This window comes from Cenococcum geophilum, assembly GCF_001692895.1.
Source record: "Cenococcum geophilum 1.58 unplaced genomic scaffold K441scaffold_17, whole genome shotgun sequence".
Taxonomy (NCBI): Eukaryota; Fungi; Ascomycota; class Dothideomycetes; order Gloniales; family Gloniaceae; genus Cenococcum; species Cenococcum geophilum.
In genome coordinates this window covers 139,464-158,156 of record NW_027137575.1, presented here as the reverse complement: position 1 = coordinate 158,156, position 18,693 = coordinate 139,464, and the positions used below count along the sequence as shown (strand labels likewise).

At 47.9% G+C, this 18,693-nt stretch overlaps 7 protein-coding genes across 7 annotated transcripts; 4 read left to right on the top strand and 3 right to left on the bottom strand.

Annotated features, from left to right (window-relative positions):
• Positions 1–1,062: 1,062 nt before the first annotated feature.
• On the bottom strand, positions 1,063–1,287 carry K441DRAFT_658583 (uncharacterized protein; the record flags this gene model as incomplete). The annotated part of the gene is made up of 1 exon (XM_067648372.1): positions 1,063–1,287. A coding segment is annotated over one exon (165 nt), but the record flags the coding sequence as incomplete, so codon positions are not given.
• Positions 1,288–1,566: 279 nt separating this feature from the next.
• On the top strand, positions 1,567–2,919 carry K441DRAFT_686622 (uncharacterized protein; the record flags this gene model as incomplete). The annotated part of the gene is made up of 1 exon (XM_067652014.1): positions 1,567–2,919. One exon carries the CDS (start codon positions 1,567–1,569, stop codon positions 2,917–2,919), a length of 1,353 nt encoding a protein of 450 aa, XP_067504705.1.
• Positions 2,920–3,039: 120 nt separating this feature from the next.
• On the top strand, positions 3,040–3,918 carry K441DRAFT_75924 (uncharacterized protein). The gene has a single exon (XM_067654435.1). It carries the CDS (start codon positions 3,160–3,162, stop codon positions 3,751–3,753), a length of 594 nt encoding a protein of 197 aa, XP_067504704.1. The 5' UTR covers positions 3,040–3,159; the 3' UTR covers positions 3,754–3,918.
• Positions 3,919–5,423: 1,505 nt separating this feature from the next.
• K441DRAFT_686621 (uncharacterized protein) lies at positions 5,424–7,328 on the top strand (the record flags this gene model as incomplete). The annotated part of the gene is made up of 3 exons (XM_067652013.1): positions 5,424–5,753; positions 5,816–6,371; positions 6,424–7,328. The coding sequence occupies 3 exons, from the start codon at positions 5,424–5,426 to the stop codon at positions 7,326–7,328; spliced, it is 1,791 nt and encodes a 596-aa protein (XP_067504703.1).
• Positions 7,329–8,999: 1,671 nt separating this feature from the next.
• On the bottom strand, positions 9,000–9,587 carry K441DRAFT_686620 (histone H2A.Z; the record flags this gene model as incomplete). Its single annotated transcript, XM_067652012.1, has 3 exons — positions 9,000–9,320; positions 9,425–9,507; positions 9,572–9,587. 3 exons carry the CDS (start codon positions 9,585–9,587, stop codon positions 9,000–9,002), a joined length of 420 nt encoding a protein of 139 aa, XP_067504702.1.
• Positions 9,588–11,643: 2,056 nt separating this feature from the next.
• Positions 11,644–15,204, top strand: K441DRAFT_705064 (striatin Pro11). Its single transcript, XM_067653565.1, has 4 exons — positions 11,644–12,015; positions 12,116–12,421; positions 12,487–14,370; positions 14,449–15,204. Exons 1-4 carry the CDS (start codon positions 11,922–11,924, stop codon positions 14,706–14,708), a joined length of 2,544 nt encoding a protein of 847 aa, XP_067504701.1. The 5' UTR covers positions 11,644–11,921; the 3' UTR covers positions 14,709–15,204.
• A 1,824-nt stretch (positions 15,205–17,028) lies between these two features.
• K441DRAFT_658579 (putative ubiquitin carboxyl-terminal hydrolase) lies at positions 17,029–18,098 on the bottom strand. The gene is made up of 2 exons (XM_067648371.1): positions 17,960–18,098; positions 17,029–17,891 (listed from the first exon to the last, which is right to left on the bottom strand). Exons 1-2 carry the CDS (start codon positions 18,015–18,017, stop codon positions 17,209–17,211), a joined length of 741 nt encoding a protein of 246 aa, XP_067504700.1. The 5' UTR covers positions 18,018–18,098; the 3' UTR covers positions 17,029–17,208.
• Positions 18,099–18,693: the final 595 nt, after the last annotated feature.

The window sequence follows — 18,693 nt, the reverse complement described above, 5'->3', positions numbered from 1 at the left end:
GTTGGTAATATAGAAGAAGGCAGTACTGCCTATATAGCGCTCTGTAACTATTATAGCGTCTACTAGTTTTATAGCTAGTTCTACTGCTATATCTAGCTCTACTGCTATATCTGGTTTATTAAAAGCGTTAATGCCGTTAGTAATGGATCTTATTAAATAGGATTGGCTAGTAACTATATAACTATAGTATAAGCCTCTTGTCGCTACCGTTGTTAGGGGGGGGAGCTTAATTTATCTATACTATAAAAGTTACCTTAACGGTACTTATAGCTGCCCAAAGACGCCTTTATATCTTTTTTATCCTCCTTATCCTATAGGTGCTTACTATACTTAATCTTTAATAGTAAGGACAGATCTAGTATATTAACCGTAGCTTTCTTCTATTCTATTGCCTCTAACTAGCGCGTTAAGTAGTAAGGTAATATTAGGTAGTGCTTTAAGTCGAATTTAAGACAGTATATAGTGCCATACTTTTTATTCTTATAGTGCTGTTAAAGGCAGTAATGGCGTTTAAGCAGCGTATATAGATGCTTACTTTTAGCTTCTAAACGTTTACGCTATTTAGCAGCCTCTTTCTATATTTTAGTGGTAGTTAACGCCTTTTTTTTACTAGTAGCTTCCTCTACTATACCTTTATAATCCTCGCTAGAGGACTTTACCTCCTTATTAGCCGCTGCTTTAATTAGAATACCTCTTACTTAAAGCGCCGCATTAATAGCCGCAGTAAAATTAGCGTCTTTAGTATTAGTAGACGCGTTAATAGGTGCAGTAGCGGCCTTATATTTAACTGTAAGATTAACCCTCTATACCCTCCTTACGTACTTTAACTATGCCTTTATTATTCCCTCTACTTCGCGCTATTTATTTATATTATTTACCTCTTTAGGTATTATAGGAACCTTTAGATTTAATAACGTAATAATAGCAGTTAATTAATTAAGCTAGAAAGAACAAAGACCGTAATATTTATTGGCTTAATATATATTTTGGGCAATAAACTCCTAGTATTTAAAGGCTCCAAATAGGATGGCTAGAACGTTACTAAATATCTTTATAGTATTAGCGCATACGATAATATTTAAAAGAAAGGTTTAAAGATCTTTGGGCTGTTTTATAGTAGAAGGTATTAGTATAGGTGTAGGTTTAATAGTAAGGTCTACTTCTTTAGGCGCTTTAGAAGCGTTCTTTACAGTATTCTTAGGTGCTTTAGCTCTCCTCCTATGCGTTATAGCGCTAACTAAAATAGGAAATAATATAGGCTTTAAATGGCTTTAAAAAATAGGCGATAGCGATATATTAGTATGGAGGATGGGTGGTGGCATGCGCGAGTACAGAAAAAGGGTTTAAACAGGTGAGGATTCGGCAAATTTCTGTTTTTGATCATGGTTTCTGACATTTGATCGTCCTTTTCCGAAGCGACTGTAGTGGAAGCTTTCCCACACTCTCCCCTCTCTCCGGCACAACACACTTTTCACCAACATCAACTGCGAGCAATTGAGTTTATTGCCCTTCTTGTTCATCTCTGAATGTTCAGGCAATATACGCTCTACTACTTCTATTTGTGCAATGCCTAGTAAAAACGTATTCACTGCGCCGCGCCCAAAACGTGCTGGCGAACAATTCGCGCGAACAAATCATTCTGACGCCAACGGGTCTTCTTCGAAGAAACCTCGATTTGACCACCGGAATCCTTCAACTCTCGCTCCAGACGCACCCGAAGAGGACGCCATCCTTGAGCTAGATGAAATCGGCAAGGGTGGGCTGGCGAAGCGCAATGCGGTCAATATTGATGGCTACGAGTCCGACAGCTCCACTGAGAACTTTGACGCTCGTGCAGATGCGAAAGCAGAAGCTGCCAAGTCCAAGGATGAGGAAGACAACGACATGTTCGCTAACCTCGAGGACGATTTCAAGGATGGGGATGAAGAGGAGGATCTTAGCCAGGAAGGGAAGAAGAGGAAGAAGGGCGTAAGATTTTTGGAGGAGGACGAGATCGAGGGGCAAGTTGCGAATAGCAAATCGGGTGGGCACGTATCTGCAGACTTTACCATAGGTGGGAGAGCTCGAGTGCAGGACGACGAAAGTAGCGGCGAGAGTGGAGATGATGAGGAGAGGGATCGAGTAGGGAGTGATGTGGATGAGGAGGTTGGGGCAGGGGGTAAGAAAAAGCATGCGCCGAAGCTGGATGCTTTCAATATGAAAGCAGAGGGCGAGGAGGGTAGATTCGATGAGAGTGGAAACTACATCAGGAAGGCTGCCGATCCAGACGCGGTTCACGACTTATGGCTAGAAGGTCTATCGAAGAAGGACATGAAGCGGGCGAAGGAGGCACAAGATAAGCGTGAAGCCGAACGGCGACAACGGGATATGGCCGACGATTCTATCATAACGAGCGATATTCTCTCCTCACTAATTACACGATTGGAGAAGGGCGAGACAGTCCTTGAGGCCCTGCAACGCCTTGGCAAGGGCAAGGAGAAGAAGAAGCCAAAGTGGCAGAAGAACAAGCGCAAGGTTGGCGATGCAATGGATTTTGACCAGGAGAAGAATGCGGAAGACCCTGCCGAAACTAGACGGAGAAACGCCGTCGAAGTAATAACAGGGGCTGCAGACCACTTACTTACACGGGGCCAGACGGATATCTACGATGCAGGGCGAGAAATGTTGATTCGGCAGTATAAAAGGGAAACGGGCGAGGACTGGGTTGAGCGGCCGCGCGTAGATACAAATGAGAATGAATGGACAGATGTCAAACAGTGGGAATATAGATGGTCTGACGCTCGCGATGGTGGAGAGAAATATGGGCCTTACGACGGACAGACCATGGTTGCTTGGAATGATGCGGGCTATTTCGGGGAAGGGGTTGAGTTTAGACGCATTGGAGACTCTGAGTGGTCGAGGGTGGTTGAGTTTGTATGAGGCGGACAAGCTGGAATAAGTCTTTCTGTCGCTGCATGTTGCGGTAGGCGTTCCCGTCCCGATGCGTTCTAGCATCTGCAACAGAGCCCTTCAGACAGATGTTGGCCGCAGCTGTGACACTTCCGCATAGCGACAGGTGTTTATCTCACAGGAAGCTGAACAGCGAAAAGTGAGTGAGCGGCGCAGCACCCGTGTCGATGGCTTACTCGCTCTGGTGTGCAAGTCACAAGGCAAGCATCGATGTCGGGCTTAATTAGGCAGTGCGTGTATCGAGCCAAGATGTCCCTTGAGGGTCTCCGCATTCCCCCATCAACATGTTCACAGAAGGATTGGGCCGACAGTCCAACCAGGGCGGGACGCCTCACACCACAAAATCACATGATTACATGTCTATGCGGGCTTCAGCGATCTTGGGATGCCTTCTTGGGGCCGGCCAGTAGGATTGCACAACGGTGCGTCTTGCGAGGATGTGACAAGCTCCAGCGGTTACAGGGGGATTGTTTGGTTCCTCAACTCGTAAACAGCCACCAAGGACATTGCTCCGGATGCTGTGCAACATATACAGATCACGGCCTTTCCCCGCTTTGTAAACAGATGCAGAATCTGAGAGCAGTTTGCCCCTGTCCGGTCAGAGCAGGGCGCATTGCGGCGCATGTGATGGACGTGATGGAGGGCATCGTGATGGAGTATGGGGATGTTCGGGGAAACGGATTCCATAAAGCTTCGTGCTTAGATGGTGTCCTGGTTTGTAACCTGCGATGCAAAGACACATGGATGATGCAGGACGGCAGGACGGCAGGAAGCATCTGCGTAGTTCATAGTTTCGTTATATAGAATTGCGACTGAGGCGTTTCTGACTCCAGCAGATATGCAGGTGACAGCAATATGCTTCGGCCCATCTACATGTACCGGATGCGCGGACTGAGGATTTCTGGCCGGACTCGCCTGCTGTTTAGTATCCACGTATCTTATTATTGAGGGCTTTGCGAGGCCACTACAGGCTTCCAATCACTCGTTGCAAAGCTGATCGACGCCTCAGATCCCAGCCACCCAGCTCTCCAGCTCCCCAGCTCCACACTACGCTCGCAATTCACCCATTCCGGGCCTGTAGTTGGTGTGCTCTTGCTGACCAGACCACGACCAGATCACCAGAGCGTGCTGTGGATGTGGTGGACGAGCTCCATCGGGAGATACACCCCTGGGGCACTCAGCGGGCCATTCCATCATGGGCCGAGAGATTATGGGCGGAAAAAGCAAAAGCTTCTGACCATTCCCAAAGCAACGCGGCCTGCCTCCCTTATTTTGTTCTTCCTTTGTTCGAGAAAACGAGCTATGGGCTTTGGCCGGCGCGCGTCGGGCCGCAACCAATCCCAAGGTCGAGCAAGCCAGTTGTTGGAGAGGGGTTTACGGTAGCATGGAATAGTCCTGTCGAGTCGTGCAGCTGACGAGACGAGCGGCCGCCATTTGCGGTGTCGCAGAGCCCACTCCCCCGAACCAGCATCTAGAGGTAGCGGAGTTTTTGACAGCAGTGGAGGAGGGCCGTCCAAGAAAATAGTCTTGGGGTGGCATTCAATACATTCCAATAGCGACGACACCGCTGCGCTTGTCGCTCGCTTTAGTCGACGGGGTGCGATGCGATGCGATGGGCGTATCCCTGCCCTGGAACAATAGTACGAGCTAGAGCTAGGGGAAGGAGGAGTGGAGTTGGAGGCCCAGAGATGTTCAGAAAGAAAGGGGATAATAATAATAACAAATCCTCCAAAACGCTCAGGTCTCTCAGGTCTCTCAGATCGCTACTCCTATTTATTTACTGTCTATCGCAGTCGAAAAACGTATGAGCCCATGAAATCTCCCTCCTGTCGGCCTGCTGCTCTCCTGTCCTGGTGCTGCTGATTGCCTCTGTGCCCGTCATTCCAAGGTTCTCACCGTCACGCTGCGTCCTCACAAGCCTACACGCCAACTCTGTTGCTTAGGAGCTACTAGCCCCACCGGGACACACGCAGACCTGGGCAAAACGGTTTCGGCATTTTTTCCAACTCCATCGCTCCCTCCAACGCTCCTCCTCTCCTTTTCCCTCCGCACTACCACTCTCTGCCTCTTGAGCGCAGAGTGCAGCGTGCACCTCGCCCCGCGCCTCATCCCGCGTTGCCGCCTGCGCACCCGCCGCAGACGAAAGGAGAAAGGAGCTGGAAACCTGCACAGCTCGCCAGCAGTCTCTCGGCACCGTCGACACTGAGTACTTTGTACCATCCATCACCTGAAACCAGCCCGTCTTTCTTCCTCCTAAGCCTGGCTCCTGGTGACGGCCGATAGTCTTCTGTCTCCTGTCTGTCGCCTTCTGACTTTTGCCTCCCGCTCATCTGGCCTCCTCACGCCCACTGCGCCCTGCTCTGCACTTTTGTACTTCGTGCGAGGAGCAAATGCTCAAAGTTTCACTCCATTGACGACCACGGCCTTTCTAGCGAGCAACGCTGTGTTTCCTCCACTTACCCATAAATCGCGACATGTATTCCACTTACGACCCCCCTTCCTCTCGTTCGCCTGGCTCGCATCGCCATCAACCCCAGACTCTCCACCGCCAGGCCTCACGACAGTTTGATGCATACGGACAGCTCCCCACAGGAGGACTGTACACTGCTGAAGATCACGCTCGTGGTTATGACCAGCCTCGAAATTACGAAAGATTGAACGCGACCATACACTCAGGTTATGGCTACGATCTCGCGGCCCCGGGATGGAATGCAAACGCCTTTGGCCAGAACACTACTCTGTCTACCCTTGGTGCTTCCAACCGAATGAAAACCTCAACACGAGGACGGAGTGCTTTGCCTACCGTGAGAGCTGTCCGAACCCAGCTTATATGAACGGCTTCGCTAACTTTAATACTCTCTTATAGGGCTGGCTTGACCAACCACAGCCTCTTCCTAATTTTCCAACACTTCCGGGTCTTGGGCCCGGACACCCCAACTCCGTCTTAGGTCCATCTCTACGGCCGGAAAACTATGCCGCAGACACAGATGAGGAGCTCATCCCTACGGCCATAGTCATCAAGAATATCCCTTTCGCAGTCAAGAAAGAGCAGCTCGTCCAGCTCATGACTGATCTGCGGCTCCCTCTGCCTTATGCCTTCAATTATCATTTCGACAATGGTGTTTTCAGGGGCTTGGCCTTTGCAAATTTTACTACTGCAGAGGAGACTGCCCAGGTTATTGATACCATGAACCACTTCGAGCTTCACGGACGAAAACTCAGAGTTGAATACAAGAAGATGCTTCCATTGGCTGAGCGGGAGAGAATTGAGCGAGAGAAGCGAGAGAGAAGAGGTCAGTTGGAAGAGCAACATAGGCCTATAGCCCCTGGAAATCTTCAAACACAACCATCATATAGTTCCATCTCATCTCATATCCCCGCAACATCACCTTCACCAGTATCTGGGCGCGGATCTAAACTCGGTTAGTCTATCTTCACTGACTCTAGCATTCACAGAGACTAACTCCACATCAGACGTGGACCTTAATGACCCCCAGGTTCTCCAATTCTACTCCCAGCTCCTTCTCTTCAAAGAGGATGGTGGACGCGAGAGCATGACTTTCCCCTCTTCGTTAGCACCAAGCCAGCGCCGCATTATTCACACCTTAGCGCATCAAATGGGACTTATGCACATCTCAAAAGGTACAGGTGAGCAGCGACAGGTGCATATATTTAAAGTTCATGACGCCCCAAATATGAGTCCACCTATGCCACAATTGCCTACTAGCCACCCCAATGAACCTCATCGACGCGCACTAAATCGTGCTGCAACAACCGATTTCAGCGATGTTCGCGCTTCCGACGGCTTTTATGGTACTTTAGGTCGACAAGGTTCCGGATTCCTTGGATTTCCCGACTCTCCTGGTGGCTTGACGGCAGCTCCAAATTTACGAGCTGCAAAATCTTATGCCGATCTTCGGTCATATACACCTTCTCCGGCTCCTTCAACAGCTAGCTTTCCTGCAACATTCAGACAGGATCGATTTATCGATTACGGGGCCAGCAGCTCGGCTTCAACAAACCCAAGTGTTACACCTACTGCGACATCCATGTCGCAACGTGACGAGGGGCTTTTAGTCAACGGCCTGAACAGTATGAATCTAGGCAGTGGCTTTGGTCAAAGTGGGAGTCCCCGTGGTGTGCGTGGGATGATGTCCTGGGATCGAGAAAATCCAGGCCCAATTGGAGGGCATCGATCATTTAGCACGAATTACGACGACCAGACTCGGGACAGAAGCCAAGGATTACCATCGAGGCAACCACGAGGCCCTATCCCAGAGCGGGGCACCGGCTTTTCGCGTGGTAGACAGAATGGACACCACGGCCGCGGTAGCGACGAACTATCATCGCAATCCGGAGTCGAGATTGTTGTGGAGTAGAACACGCAGTGGATGACGCGATGAATTTGAGAGTGTATCTCTGGTCAACTGGGAGTGAGTTGAGGAATATATGAACCCAAAGTATGACTTGAACGGCCTCGGTGTTGATTGGCCTGTGGAATCACTTCTCACGACGTATACGAAGAATGACGCTACGATGGTAGATATAACATCATATGGGGTCCACACCCCAAACCCTCTCGCATCTTTGAATCGGGTATCTGCAAAAGCATCTGATGGATATATTGGATTTATGTTCCCTGTTTGTTATCCGGTGGCATATTGTATTACTGTGTTGTCCTGCTTTTCTGTCCTGTTTATCGCGCTCTCAATTCCTTTGCTCTTACTTTTTACTTCCATCAAGAGCGCTATTATCCCCCTTCTTTTCCTACTAGCTTCCAAGATATTCTCCGATCTATGCACACACTTCTCCAACGACGATGACGACCTCGCATAACGACAACGACCCGGAACGACGAGATACCAGCATAAAACAGCGGGCCCGGCCTCTGGCCGAGCGAAAAATCGCCGAAACCATTTTCGTGCGACACCATAAAGCATCCGCTACACGTGGGCAACCACCAATGATTACGATTCGAGTCACGACCCACATTTTGTCCATACCTCTCCAATTGTTTGCAGTCTCGTCTTTTTATTCTATTTCCAATTCCGAGCCACTTTAAGTCCTGATCCCCCAGCGCGATGTTGCATTCACCGATATTTAGGCTTTGAGGAATGGGCTGGTGGATATTTTGCGGTTTCGACTTGGATATTTATTTCTTCAACAAATTCCTTTTAATTAGCGCAGCTTCATTTACCCGTTGTTTCAAACTTTTAATAATTCAAGTTCGCGCAGTTTACCTTCTATCGCTTTTCGGCACATTCGCTTGTATGACTAGGTTATAATCAGGAATCAGAGGTCCTAAGTATTTCTATCTTACCCATCAGCAGCCTCTTACAACAGACCTATGTGATTTGTGTGGTAGATTTATTCGGAAATATTGCAGATATATATAAACCGTTCAATTGGAAAGCTGGCTTATAAAGCTGGCCTATTTTTCCCGTGCTGCTCACAAAGTTGGTCTTATACCCGCCTAGATTATCAAAGCAATTCCCCAATGAGCATAGCCTCAAGTTAATATTGATCTACAACATACATAGTAGGATTTCAATATACGCGTAATTTTTCATGTGTCCATGATTGCTACGAAAATTCCTGTTGCTACAAACCCTGACCCCTGATGCCCCAAGGTACCTAACACCAATCCACGCCATAGAGAAAAGCAGAAAATGGTGACAGAATCGAATCTACCTGTAGTGCCTGTCCAGGTGTTAATCAACCCAGCAACAAGCAAAAACCCCCGTGATCCGCAAGGAGAGCAGACGGCCCCCGGAATTAAAAGGAAACATTGAGGTAACAGGCTAACACACGTTCCCAGAGTCGGTACCTACCTAGCCATTTCCTCGCCTTACCATCCCGAACGATTAGGTTAACGTAATATCAAGCCTGCAGGAAAACGGCTTCTTTGACCAGACGAGGCGAACCGGCGGACCTCCCTGTGAGACACAAGAAACATGAGCCCCATTGCTGTAAGTTCGTTGCATCCACCTAGCCCCGTGTCCATATGTAAGTTCCTCCAACCCTAATCCCAGAACCACTGCAGACGTCATTTATGACTCGCCTGCCTTTTTGCCCTTCTTCTGCTCCACCTTCAATAGTAACGCGCGGTTAATGTGTGGCAAAACACCTCCAAAGGCGATCGTAGCCCGAATCAGAGTATCCAGTTCCTCATCACCACGGATTGCGAGCTGCAGATGGCGTGGTGTGATGCGCTTAACTTTAAGATCCTTAGCGGCGTTGCCGGCCAACTCGAGCACTTCGGCTGTTAAGTATTCAAGGACCGCAGTGAGATAGATAGAGGCCTTTGCCCCGATTCGTGTTTTCTGGCGGGTAATGGTGCGCAGGTGACGCTTTATGCGGCCGCAAGGGAACTGGAGAAGATACATGTCAGTATCCTGGATTGGGCTTATGGCATGTCGCGCTGGACTTGGGGCGATTCTGGGTGGGGTTGGGCTGTAGTGGAGCGAAAACGTACCTGGAGACCGGCTTTGGCGGAGTGAGACTTCGAGGTCTTGACATGAGAATCGCCCTTCCCGCCTGTCTTGCCACCTGTCTTTCCTGCGCGATCACAGTCAGCGTGCGTCCCGATCTAAAAGCTGAACGGCGGGGATGAGACATGTACCTTTTCCGCCAGGCATGGTGTACGATGATTTATTTAGCGCTGACAAAGATGTTTTAAAGAATGGATATGCGCGACTGAGATGAAGGCGACGGCAGCGATCGTTGTTTTGTGGTGTGGGGGTGGTTGGGAGTTGGTGGTTGTGCGAGTCAAGAAATGGATGTTGTGGTTTTCGAGGAAGGCGCGCGTTCGTTTATACGGCCTTTCGGTAACACCTCACTAAAAGCGACATTGAGACACGTGATTTGTGAGCGATCTGGACTTTAGGCGCCAGTATATATCTGCTGGAATGAACAAATAAGATGCTGAGGCCGTGGTATCTCTCGTGCGAGCCTTAGTGGCGTTTGGTTTATTCCTAGACGCTATCGAGCGATCTAGCTATAGTAGCCTTAGGATCCTAATATGGAAAAAATTCTCTTCGCCAGTTCTCTGCTCACCCCTGTCTAGCTAGTGAAGGAAGTTGTAAAGTCGCTGTAGCATTTTGTTTTCACACTGGAGATCTGAGCGGAGGCTCACGTGCTCCAGCATTCCCCAAGCTCTAGTGAGTGCCCAGGTGTAGCTTTCCTGCGAAGACAAATCCAAGTCAGGAGGAGACTCCTGGTTCCTCCATACCTCCTATGAAATTATTTTTTCCCGGCTGTTGAAGGATCAAAACAAGCAGGTAAATTATACACGGCAAAAGTCGTTTGATAAAACGATGGATAGGTTCTACTCTTGAATAGATAGAAGACTATGAGAAGCATAGAGTGATGCTGAGAGAAGAAACACTGAGAGATGATAGGAAGTGCTTGGCCAGTTCACAGGAGATTAAGTTAGGAAGATTATTTTCAGAGGGCTATAAGAGTTCTACGAACACATATCTCCTACCGGCATACATACCATAATTCGAACAGTAGTGCATTTGCCTGGTGAAGGTTTAAAATACTTGGTTTTGCAAAAATAAGATTTCGAATAGCGAAACCCTAGAACTGATGTTCTTCCAAGGTTCTTGAGGTCGGAAAAATATTGAGCTTCTTGGTCACCGTAATGGAGGACTACGGCCGCCCACTACCGCCCTAAAGTAAACAAATTCCACTCATTTCATGCCTCGCCCCTAAAAATGAAGTCCGGTATACCATTCTAAACTTATATCAGCACATGGTTTAATGGGGCGTGGGCACAAACTATAGCCCTGCCTTATCTTCTGGTCTTACGGCATGGTTGGATACGAGGTACACTCAAGCTACGGGAATGAAAACAATCTTTAAATCATCAAAATAGGCCGAAATATCTTATTACCATCTATACCTTGATTCAGCCTCTTCTGTATGAAGATTTCGCATCTAGTTCTCTTTTCCTTGGTTGTTACCTTCTGTACTTCCTCTGCTGCACCCCTCCATCACCTTCGACCATAAAATGTCTTAGTATTTTATTGCTCATAGACGGGTCATCGAAGGAGGTTATATGTAAACTCTTTTCGGCCCAAACAGCTCTTACCTAACTACTGTATACTTGTACGATCAAAAAGTTGGCATCCCTTCTCGCATTGACTCGATTAGTATGCAAGCAGAAGTGGACTGCTGTCAACAGCCATTCCACAATAACACGTGTATGAATATTAGATGAAGGTTTTAGTCATCATAAGGTGCATATTAACAAGTTGTAGGGAAGCTGTTATATTCTCTTGATTCTGCTTGTCTCTAGGCGAGTGCAGCGCTTTTTGCATCACTCATGTCAAATCAGGTAGATCTAGGGGCCTATGGCGCATAGCACTGAATCGTAGATTTAGCTTAGCCTATTTCTTATACTAGCTATTAAAGCCTACGTGAGGCGTGCATTTCCACGAACTTATAGAGCTCCTCTGACAAATGACAGCAGATTTCAGCAACTCCCCCTATATTTCCAACAAGCAAAATCCGAGCATAAAGAAATGAACGATTAGAATAGGCTCACCAGTACATGTTGCCATACAATGGTGGTGCTTGCTTGAGCCGCGACGGATTTCCAAAGATCCATCGTCTGTCAAGCGGAGTGAGTGGGCTGCAGGCGCTGGTGGTTAGGTAGCATCTGCGGCCGATTCAGGGTAAGCGCCCGTCCCCATCAGAAGAGGACACTACCGAGACAGATAGTCAACACCAACTCGCCCAACACCCTTACCACAGGCATAATTGTCTCTGATTTCTAGCGCATGTATCTTTCCATACCCTGACAGGCGTTATTCCTGTCTTCCGACTCCTAATCCGCGTCCAAGCGCGCCGTCCCTTAGGAGATCAAACGTCTCGGCCAGCTCCCCCGTCGCCGCATCGACCACGCCGCCGCATGTCATATACAACACAACGCTTCGAAGCTAGGGAATCTGAAGTGAAGGGTGTTGATGGCGTGGCAGTCGCCCTCAGCCATGAATAGCGGAGGCGCAACTAGTGGAGGAGACAGCAATGGGCCTGCTGGCACCGAGTACACTCTGCAGGGTAAGCTAGAATCTTCCAATTTCACTTCAGCCTTGAGAATATTTGCTTCCACATGTCCTACACATGCGACTTCAAGTCAGCTGACCTATAGTATCTTCAGGTGTGATGCGCTTCCTCCAACTCGAATGGCACAATCATGAACGGGCTAGAAATGCATGGGACATCGAGCGCGCTGAGATGAAGGCTAAAATCGCCAAGCAAGAAGGAGAAGTGAGAAGCGCGAAAAGGCTGAACGATGTTCTTAACAAGCAAATCCGGATGCTAGAACAAGCATTGAAAAATGAACGCGCCAAGAGTAAGGCTGTTGCCGCCGGAGAGAACGTTCTTGTAACCGAGGAGAAGAAAGACAATAAGGGAAAGACTGGAATAAAACCAGACTCTAAGAGTGGTATGAAATTCACAAAGCGTGGGCATTTACACTCTATTGCCAAGTCAACATTATTGACATTTGCTGACTATCTATACCTACAGCTCCCAGCAAACATCACAATTCCTTCCTCGATATCGAATCTGAGCCCCGTGAACAATCAGAACAAGATAAAGACAGTCAAAGGGAGAAATCTAAGCTCTATCTAACAAAATGTGTGGAGGAGATCACGTATCTCCTTACACCTCCTGCGCATCCCCCTCCGCCTCAAAGTGGTTTGCAAGCTCTTGCAAACTCGTCAGGATTCTTGAATCAGGGCGACGCTTCTCTAGAAGAGATCTATCTTCAGCATCGACAAAAATCGCAGCCACAAATGGCCGCTGCAGGCCCTAATGCATCGATTCCTAATCATCAACCTCCACCTGTCCCTTCTGTTTCCGACATACCTAATCTTACCCACTCGTCCCACCAGCCACAGCAAGCAGCTTTTATGACCCGGGAAACATCGAACCAACAATCGCTCTCTCAACAGGCTGGACTATCTTCCGCAGAAACTCTCCTTCCTCGGTCCCAACCACAAACTACCCCAGGATTTTCCTCTATTTCAGAGGAACAAGTGGAGAAAGTCACTCATAGTTACGACTCCTATGGACGACCTATCCCTGGGCGAGAAGAAGAAGCCACCGGGCCTCGCCATATTGTCTCTGATGATCCTGATGGGTGGAATTTCGAGGAGACAAGTACTCTGCCAGAGCCTCCCCTAGACGCTCCACCACCACAAAGGCCGGACACAGACGCCTTCCCCAGTGCCAATATTCCAGCCAAATCTCCGCCTCGCGCTGGCCCACATCCCCACCGGAGAAAGAGCTCTGGATCAACATCTATGTCCCGACGCAGAAGTGAAGGTCACGAAGCTCGTGAGAGCTCTGCAAACCAAAATATGAGAACAGATCCGCAGAGCTTCAAAGTTCGCTTCGCCCTCAGAGGCCATCTTGATGTCGTACGTTCTGTGATTTTCACTGGAGGCGGCAGTCCCTCTGAACCTGAGATTTGCACAGCTGGGGACGATGGAATGATTAAAAGATGGATCATACCTGCAAGCTATGTCGGCCAACATGGTATGAGCAGTGACTTGGATATCCAGAGCTACTTCTCACACCGAGGTCATGAAGGCGTTGTGACATCACTTTCAGCATGTCCCGCATCTGCCACTTTCTCCACTGGAGGCCGGGTGTCCGGAGATGGGTGGATATTTTCGGGTGGGCAGGACGCAACAGTGCGCGTGTGGGAAAGAGGACGAGTTGACCCAAAAGCGACACTTGATGGTCATACGGACGCTGTTTGGACTGTCTGTGTACTACCTGCGACTTCCGCCTCCGTGTTCAGTCAAGACTGCAATAACTTCGGCGGTCCTGATCGGATACTCCTTGCTTCAGGATCAGCTGATGGAACCGTTAAAATTTGGGCTGTAAGTGCTCCTCCACAGCTTGTCTCACCACAAACAGGGTCGAGGCGGGGAATTGGTGGTAGCCGGAGACACTCAGTGACCTCGGGCTCGAATTTTCCTTCGTCCCCCCAACCAAGTGTGGCGACTACTACTCCGTTCCACCACATGCTCGTCCACACTATTGAGCGGGCAACACATCCATCACCGACTTGTATTAGCCCCCTCTCCATCACAGGGGAAACATTTGTTGTCTCTTACTCTGATACCTCCATCCTTATCTTTGATACTCGGACAGGAGAGGAAATCATAGGTATGGCAAGTGGTGAAACCTATGATGGAACCCCGGCAACCAGTGTAAACTCTGTCGTAGCGACATCCGTAGGGTTAGAAGGAACGATGAGCATGGACTCTGGTCGCGGAGTATCTGAGGATGAGAGTGTCGTTCACGGTGCCACGGGTTCAAGTGGTGGTGGTGGCGTAGAAGGTGTAGTCATCAGCGGGCACGAGGATCAGTTCATCCGGTTCTTCGATGCGAACAGCGGTAAGTGGTCCTTTTGCTATGAGGCATCGTTCCTCGCACAGCTCTTCCACCCACAGCACATAAATTGACAGCTTTCAGGCCAGTGCACTTATAGCATGCTCGCTCACCCTTCTGCCATATCATCCCTTTCGCTTAGCAAAGACGGCCGCGAAGCAGTGTCGGCTGGACACGACGCTTCGATCCGATTCTGGTCGCTTGAGAAACGTATATGCACCCAGGAGCTCACAAGTCATCGAATCATGCGAGGTGAGGGCGTCTGCAGTGTTGTTTGGAGTCAGGATGGACGATTGGTTGTCTCGGCAGGTGGCGATGGCGTAGTCAAAGTCTTTGCAAGATAGTCAGCGTTGGAAAATAACACAGGCAGGGAAAACGACCATAAGACCCCATCGTTATCGACGAAGGTGTTACATGCAACTGCTGCTGAGAGACAACTGTCCATCTCGTCGAGGAAAAATCAGGGTATCGCTGCACAAAAGAGGTTTTTCCCTATTTCCATTCTTGTATGATCCTTCTCTTTCACTTTAGCCTTTCACACAGCTGTGTGCTCCCTGCATTTTGTAGTTTCGAAAATGCATCCACCCGCTGGTTCCACTCAGACCTTTTTTTTTTGGCATTGCAGACTTGGAGCAAAGATGCACATGCTGGATTTGCCTTCCGGCTGTACTTCTTGTACTATAAACGGCGAGCATGGCGGCAAGAGACAGGTGAAGTCTCGCACGGGGTTTTGGAGTGTGATGCCTGTGCTCTCCAGAAGATGTAGCTAAACACAGAATAATTCTTGAGAAGCTGCGGCTATATCATGTGTACCTACGGTGGCTATGTTTTTTAGACCAGATCGGAGTTCCCATATATTTATAAGAGCTGATGTCGTAGCTTACCAGCCCAGGAGGACTGGGGCTTGTGCCAGATCTAGCTCCCTTCGAGACTTGACTAACCTGTAACCAACTACCAAAATTGTGGACGCTTAGGGCTGCTCGAAGAGCGTTCGAGGTCATCCAAGCAAGCACTTTGAACAATGCTATCCCGACTGTATCTAGAGAATTTCCAGACAGGTGTTGGTCTTAATCATATTGGGACTTTAGAGGGGGGTTGACCACCCCCTCGGTGAATACACGGATATTCCCCACGGTTAAGTTTGGTGTCGTTTCTTCATTAACAAATTATTGGGGTGCCAAGACCCTGGAGGCTTTCTGGCAGGATTTTGATTTCCCTGATCGTCCTGATCATATTAACAGGCTCCTAGGAAAATTAGATCCTAATTCTCCTAATTCCACTAAAAGAATCTTTAGATAAATAAAATTCTAAAGTTTCTATCTTGCTTAAAACCCTACTTAAGCTTTAGTAAGCCCCTATTATATTAGTAAATTATATATACTTCTTAGTAGTACTAATAGGCTCCTAATAGATTCTATTAAGGCTGTTAGGAGCTCTAGAAGATACTTATACTCGGCTCTCTATTAAAAGCCTACAAATACTACTAAGACCCCTATGTTATCTAAGCTAGGGCCCGTGGCTTCTCATTAAATATCACCCAGCTCTTATCTTATAAATCCGACGCTTCGCAGAAGATTTAGGGGCAATGCACGGGCTGCATACAACTCCTGCGAACTCCTAGACTAATCAGAGCCGTGAACTAGTTTCAGCCCCCAACGCACCCCTATCACCAGCAAATCTTCTACGAAGCGTCGAGGGGCTTATAGGCCTCGTTTTCGTATAAACTAAATTTAAAAATCAAAATTTATATATTTCTACGAGCGACGTCCTAACTATAAGATTTATTATATATTTTATTAATGCAATAGACTCTTTAGGTAATTATGTCAGGTGACGAAGTCACCTCGCTTATATATACAAGGGGGTAACATGAACGGGTCAGATGGCCCACCCTGCTAGTACAGTAACAAAATAACCTAGTCCCGCTATGTCACTTTGGACTCGCTTATTTTGTTACTGTACTAGCAGGGTGGGCCATCTGACCCGTTCATGTTACCCCCTTGTACAAGGGGGTAACGTGAACGGGTCACGGCCCTCCCTGCTAGTATGTTATCAAAATAAGCGAACCTTTGCAAAATGGTTGGGCTGTATTATTCTGCTAGCACACTAGCAGGGAGGGCCGTCTGACCCGTTCGTGTTACCCCGCACAGCCGAGCCTGGCATCTTGCCAGTCACTCGCTTACCTTTTGTAGGTTTGTGTGTGGCTGAGTGGTGCGGAGCTTGTCATCTCACAAATTATATCTATATATTTATAGATTATAACCCCTTACTAAGAATACCAAGGGGCGAGATATATCGTTATAGAATATAAGTTAGATTTTAAAACGCATCTTCGTAGAAAACCGACCGACTACCTATACCTAACTTCTTATAAAATAGAGCTACGATATCGCCGCAACGTAGGGGTGATAGAGAAGATAAAGAGCTTTTAGCTCGTAGTATTTTAGTAATAATTAGACGTAGGGAAGTACGTAAGGTATAGTAGTGAAGTAAGATTACGATAAATTGCGGCAAAATACTGACTGAATGCGACCGACTGCCCATGTCTAATATTTTATATAATATAGCCACAACGTCGGTTTTTAATATAATAGATAGAGAAGCTAAAAAGCTTCTACCTTATAGTATTTTTATAATAACTGGACGTTATAAAGGGTCGAGATACAGCAGTAAAAAAGGTAATTTTTAGATGTATTTTAACGCTCCGTTACTAGGCCTATAAGCTCTTGGACTCCCTGGCTCCGCATGTTGAAATACTAGAGCGATCTACGCCACCACAACATCAAGAAATTTGGAAGTTTTAGGTAGTTAAAGCATAAGACAACGCCTCTCCTACTTGGGTGTTTAATCCAAACCTGGGGCCAATGCAACAATGCTGAATTGGAGCTCTCCTGCTGTTTGCGCCAGAAACCTCCGCACTCCAGCCTGCAAAGCCTTCTCGCTAAGTGCATCGTCGTCTATTCCAAGCTCGCCCCGATCTAAGGGACCTTTCCATCCTCCATCCATCTCCCAAAGGTGACCATCTTTACCCTTTACAAACGTGAGGAAGTGTTGATGATTTTCTTCCTCGGGAGCAGGCGCCGTTGTATCACCCATTTGAGCTGCGGACGAGTGAGCGGATTCCAGCGCCTGCGAGTTGTACAAGACGTCTGCACGAGCGAGGGGTTTCAGTGGTATCGCATCCTGTAGGATCTTTTCTAGATCGGAACCAGATTGGATATACTCCCTTGCGCCATTCGAGACAGCATGAAGGAGCCCAATGAGTCCACATGCGTGTCCGATTGTTTGCTTGAACCAAATTACTGGCTCCATATCCCCGGAGCCATCATACTCCGGCATGCTTCCATCATCGCTTTCCCTTGTCTTATGGTACGTGTCAGAGGGGCAGATAAAGATGAGGGCGTACACCGGACGGGGAATGAATGCCAAGAGCTCTGGGTCATCTATGCTATAGATATCGTAAAACCCAAGCTCAGGGGAGACACCAAGCTGATGAATTAGGTGAGAGAAAACTTCTGGGTTGTTCTCTGGACAACAAGTTAGAAAGGATAATAGTGAGTAGTGATAGAAAGGCGAGTTCTCAGCTAAAACCAACCTAGAGGTACGAAAGTCTTCCTCTTGCCTGGAACGCTAGCAATCCCTGGATCAGCCATGGTACAAAGAGAATGTTCAAGTGAAGAACAACGGCATATTGGCGTTTTACATATTATGTATACGCGCAGTTTCAGGCTACCACTAGGGTGCCGAAGTCATCGCGCGTTATCGATACGAGAGAAATTCAAGGTTGCTAGGGTTGTCACGTGGCTATTGCACAGTGCAAACCATGGATGGGTACTAGGATACTGATGCTAGATACAGCTTTGTGCATAGAGGACCTTGCAAACTAAGTGATTAAATAGAGAACGAGGCGACCTCTTTTGATGCGACTTCATCTTTCATAATTTCATTCTTCAAAATCCAATCACAACCGTTACCATTTCCATTCTGTTCCTAAAAGCACGGAATCGTGCAGCGAACCTCTAACAGCCCTTAAATCCTTGTTTAGTCAGTTGTCAACTTGCATCTGCAATGCAGCGTGCTGCTGTTGCTGGAAGCCCGCTAGGAGGCAGTCCAAGAGTACAAAAGTCCAGCTTCGACGACTTAGATATCGTGGGAAGTATTCTCAAAGTTGATGTAAAGTTGCTATATATAAAATATCAAGCTTTAATTGTTGACACGATTGTAGCCAGAGCCTTTAAATTGGTAAATCCTACCTTATGGCTATACTGCCCTAACCAGTTGTTGATAATAAGCGTAGCACGGCAACGTCGCTCGCTTCATCTGCGACTG

What these genes read in the sequence shown, in the direction of transcription:
- K441DRAFT_75924 (XM_067654435.1), top strand. Translation starts at nt 3,160, where the DNA reads ATGTCGGGCTTAATTAGGCAGTGCGTGTATCGAGCCAAGATGTCCCTT.
- K441DRAFT_705064 (XM_067653565.1), top strand. Translation starts at nt 11,922, where the DNA reads ATGGCGTGGCAGTCGCCCTCAGCCATGAATAGCGGAGGCGCAACTAGT. An exon ending in CACCGAGTACACTCTGCAGG is followed by an intron (nt 12,016 to 12,115) that starts GTAAGCTAGAAT and finishes TAGTATCTTCAG; the next exon opens with GTGTGATGCGCTTCCTCCAA. An exon ending in GTTCTTCGATGCGAACAGCG is followed by an intron (nt 14,371 to 14,448) that starts GTAAGTGGTCCT and finishes GACAGCTTTCAG; the next exon opens with GCCAGTGCACTTATAGCATG.
- K441DRAFT_658579 (XM_067648371.1), bottom strand. Translation starts at nt 18,017, where the DNA reads ATGGCTGATCCAGGGATTGCTAGCGTTCCAGGCAAGAGGAAGACTTTC. An exon ending in GAAGACTTTCGTACCTCTAG is followed by an intron (nt 17,892 to 17,959) that starts GTTGGTTTTAGC and finishes CTTGTTGTCCAG; the next exon opens with AGAACAACCCAGAAGTTTTC.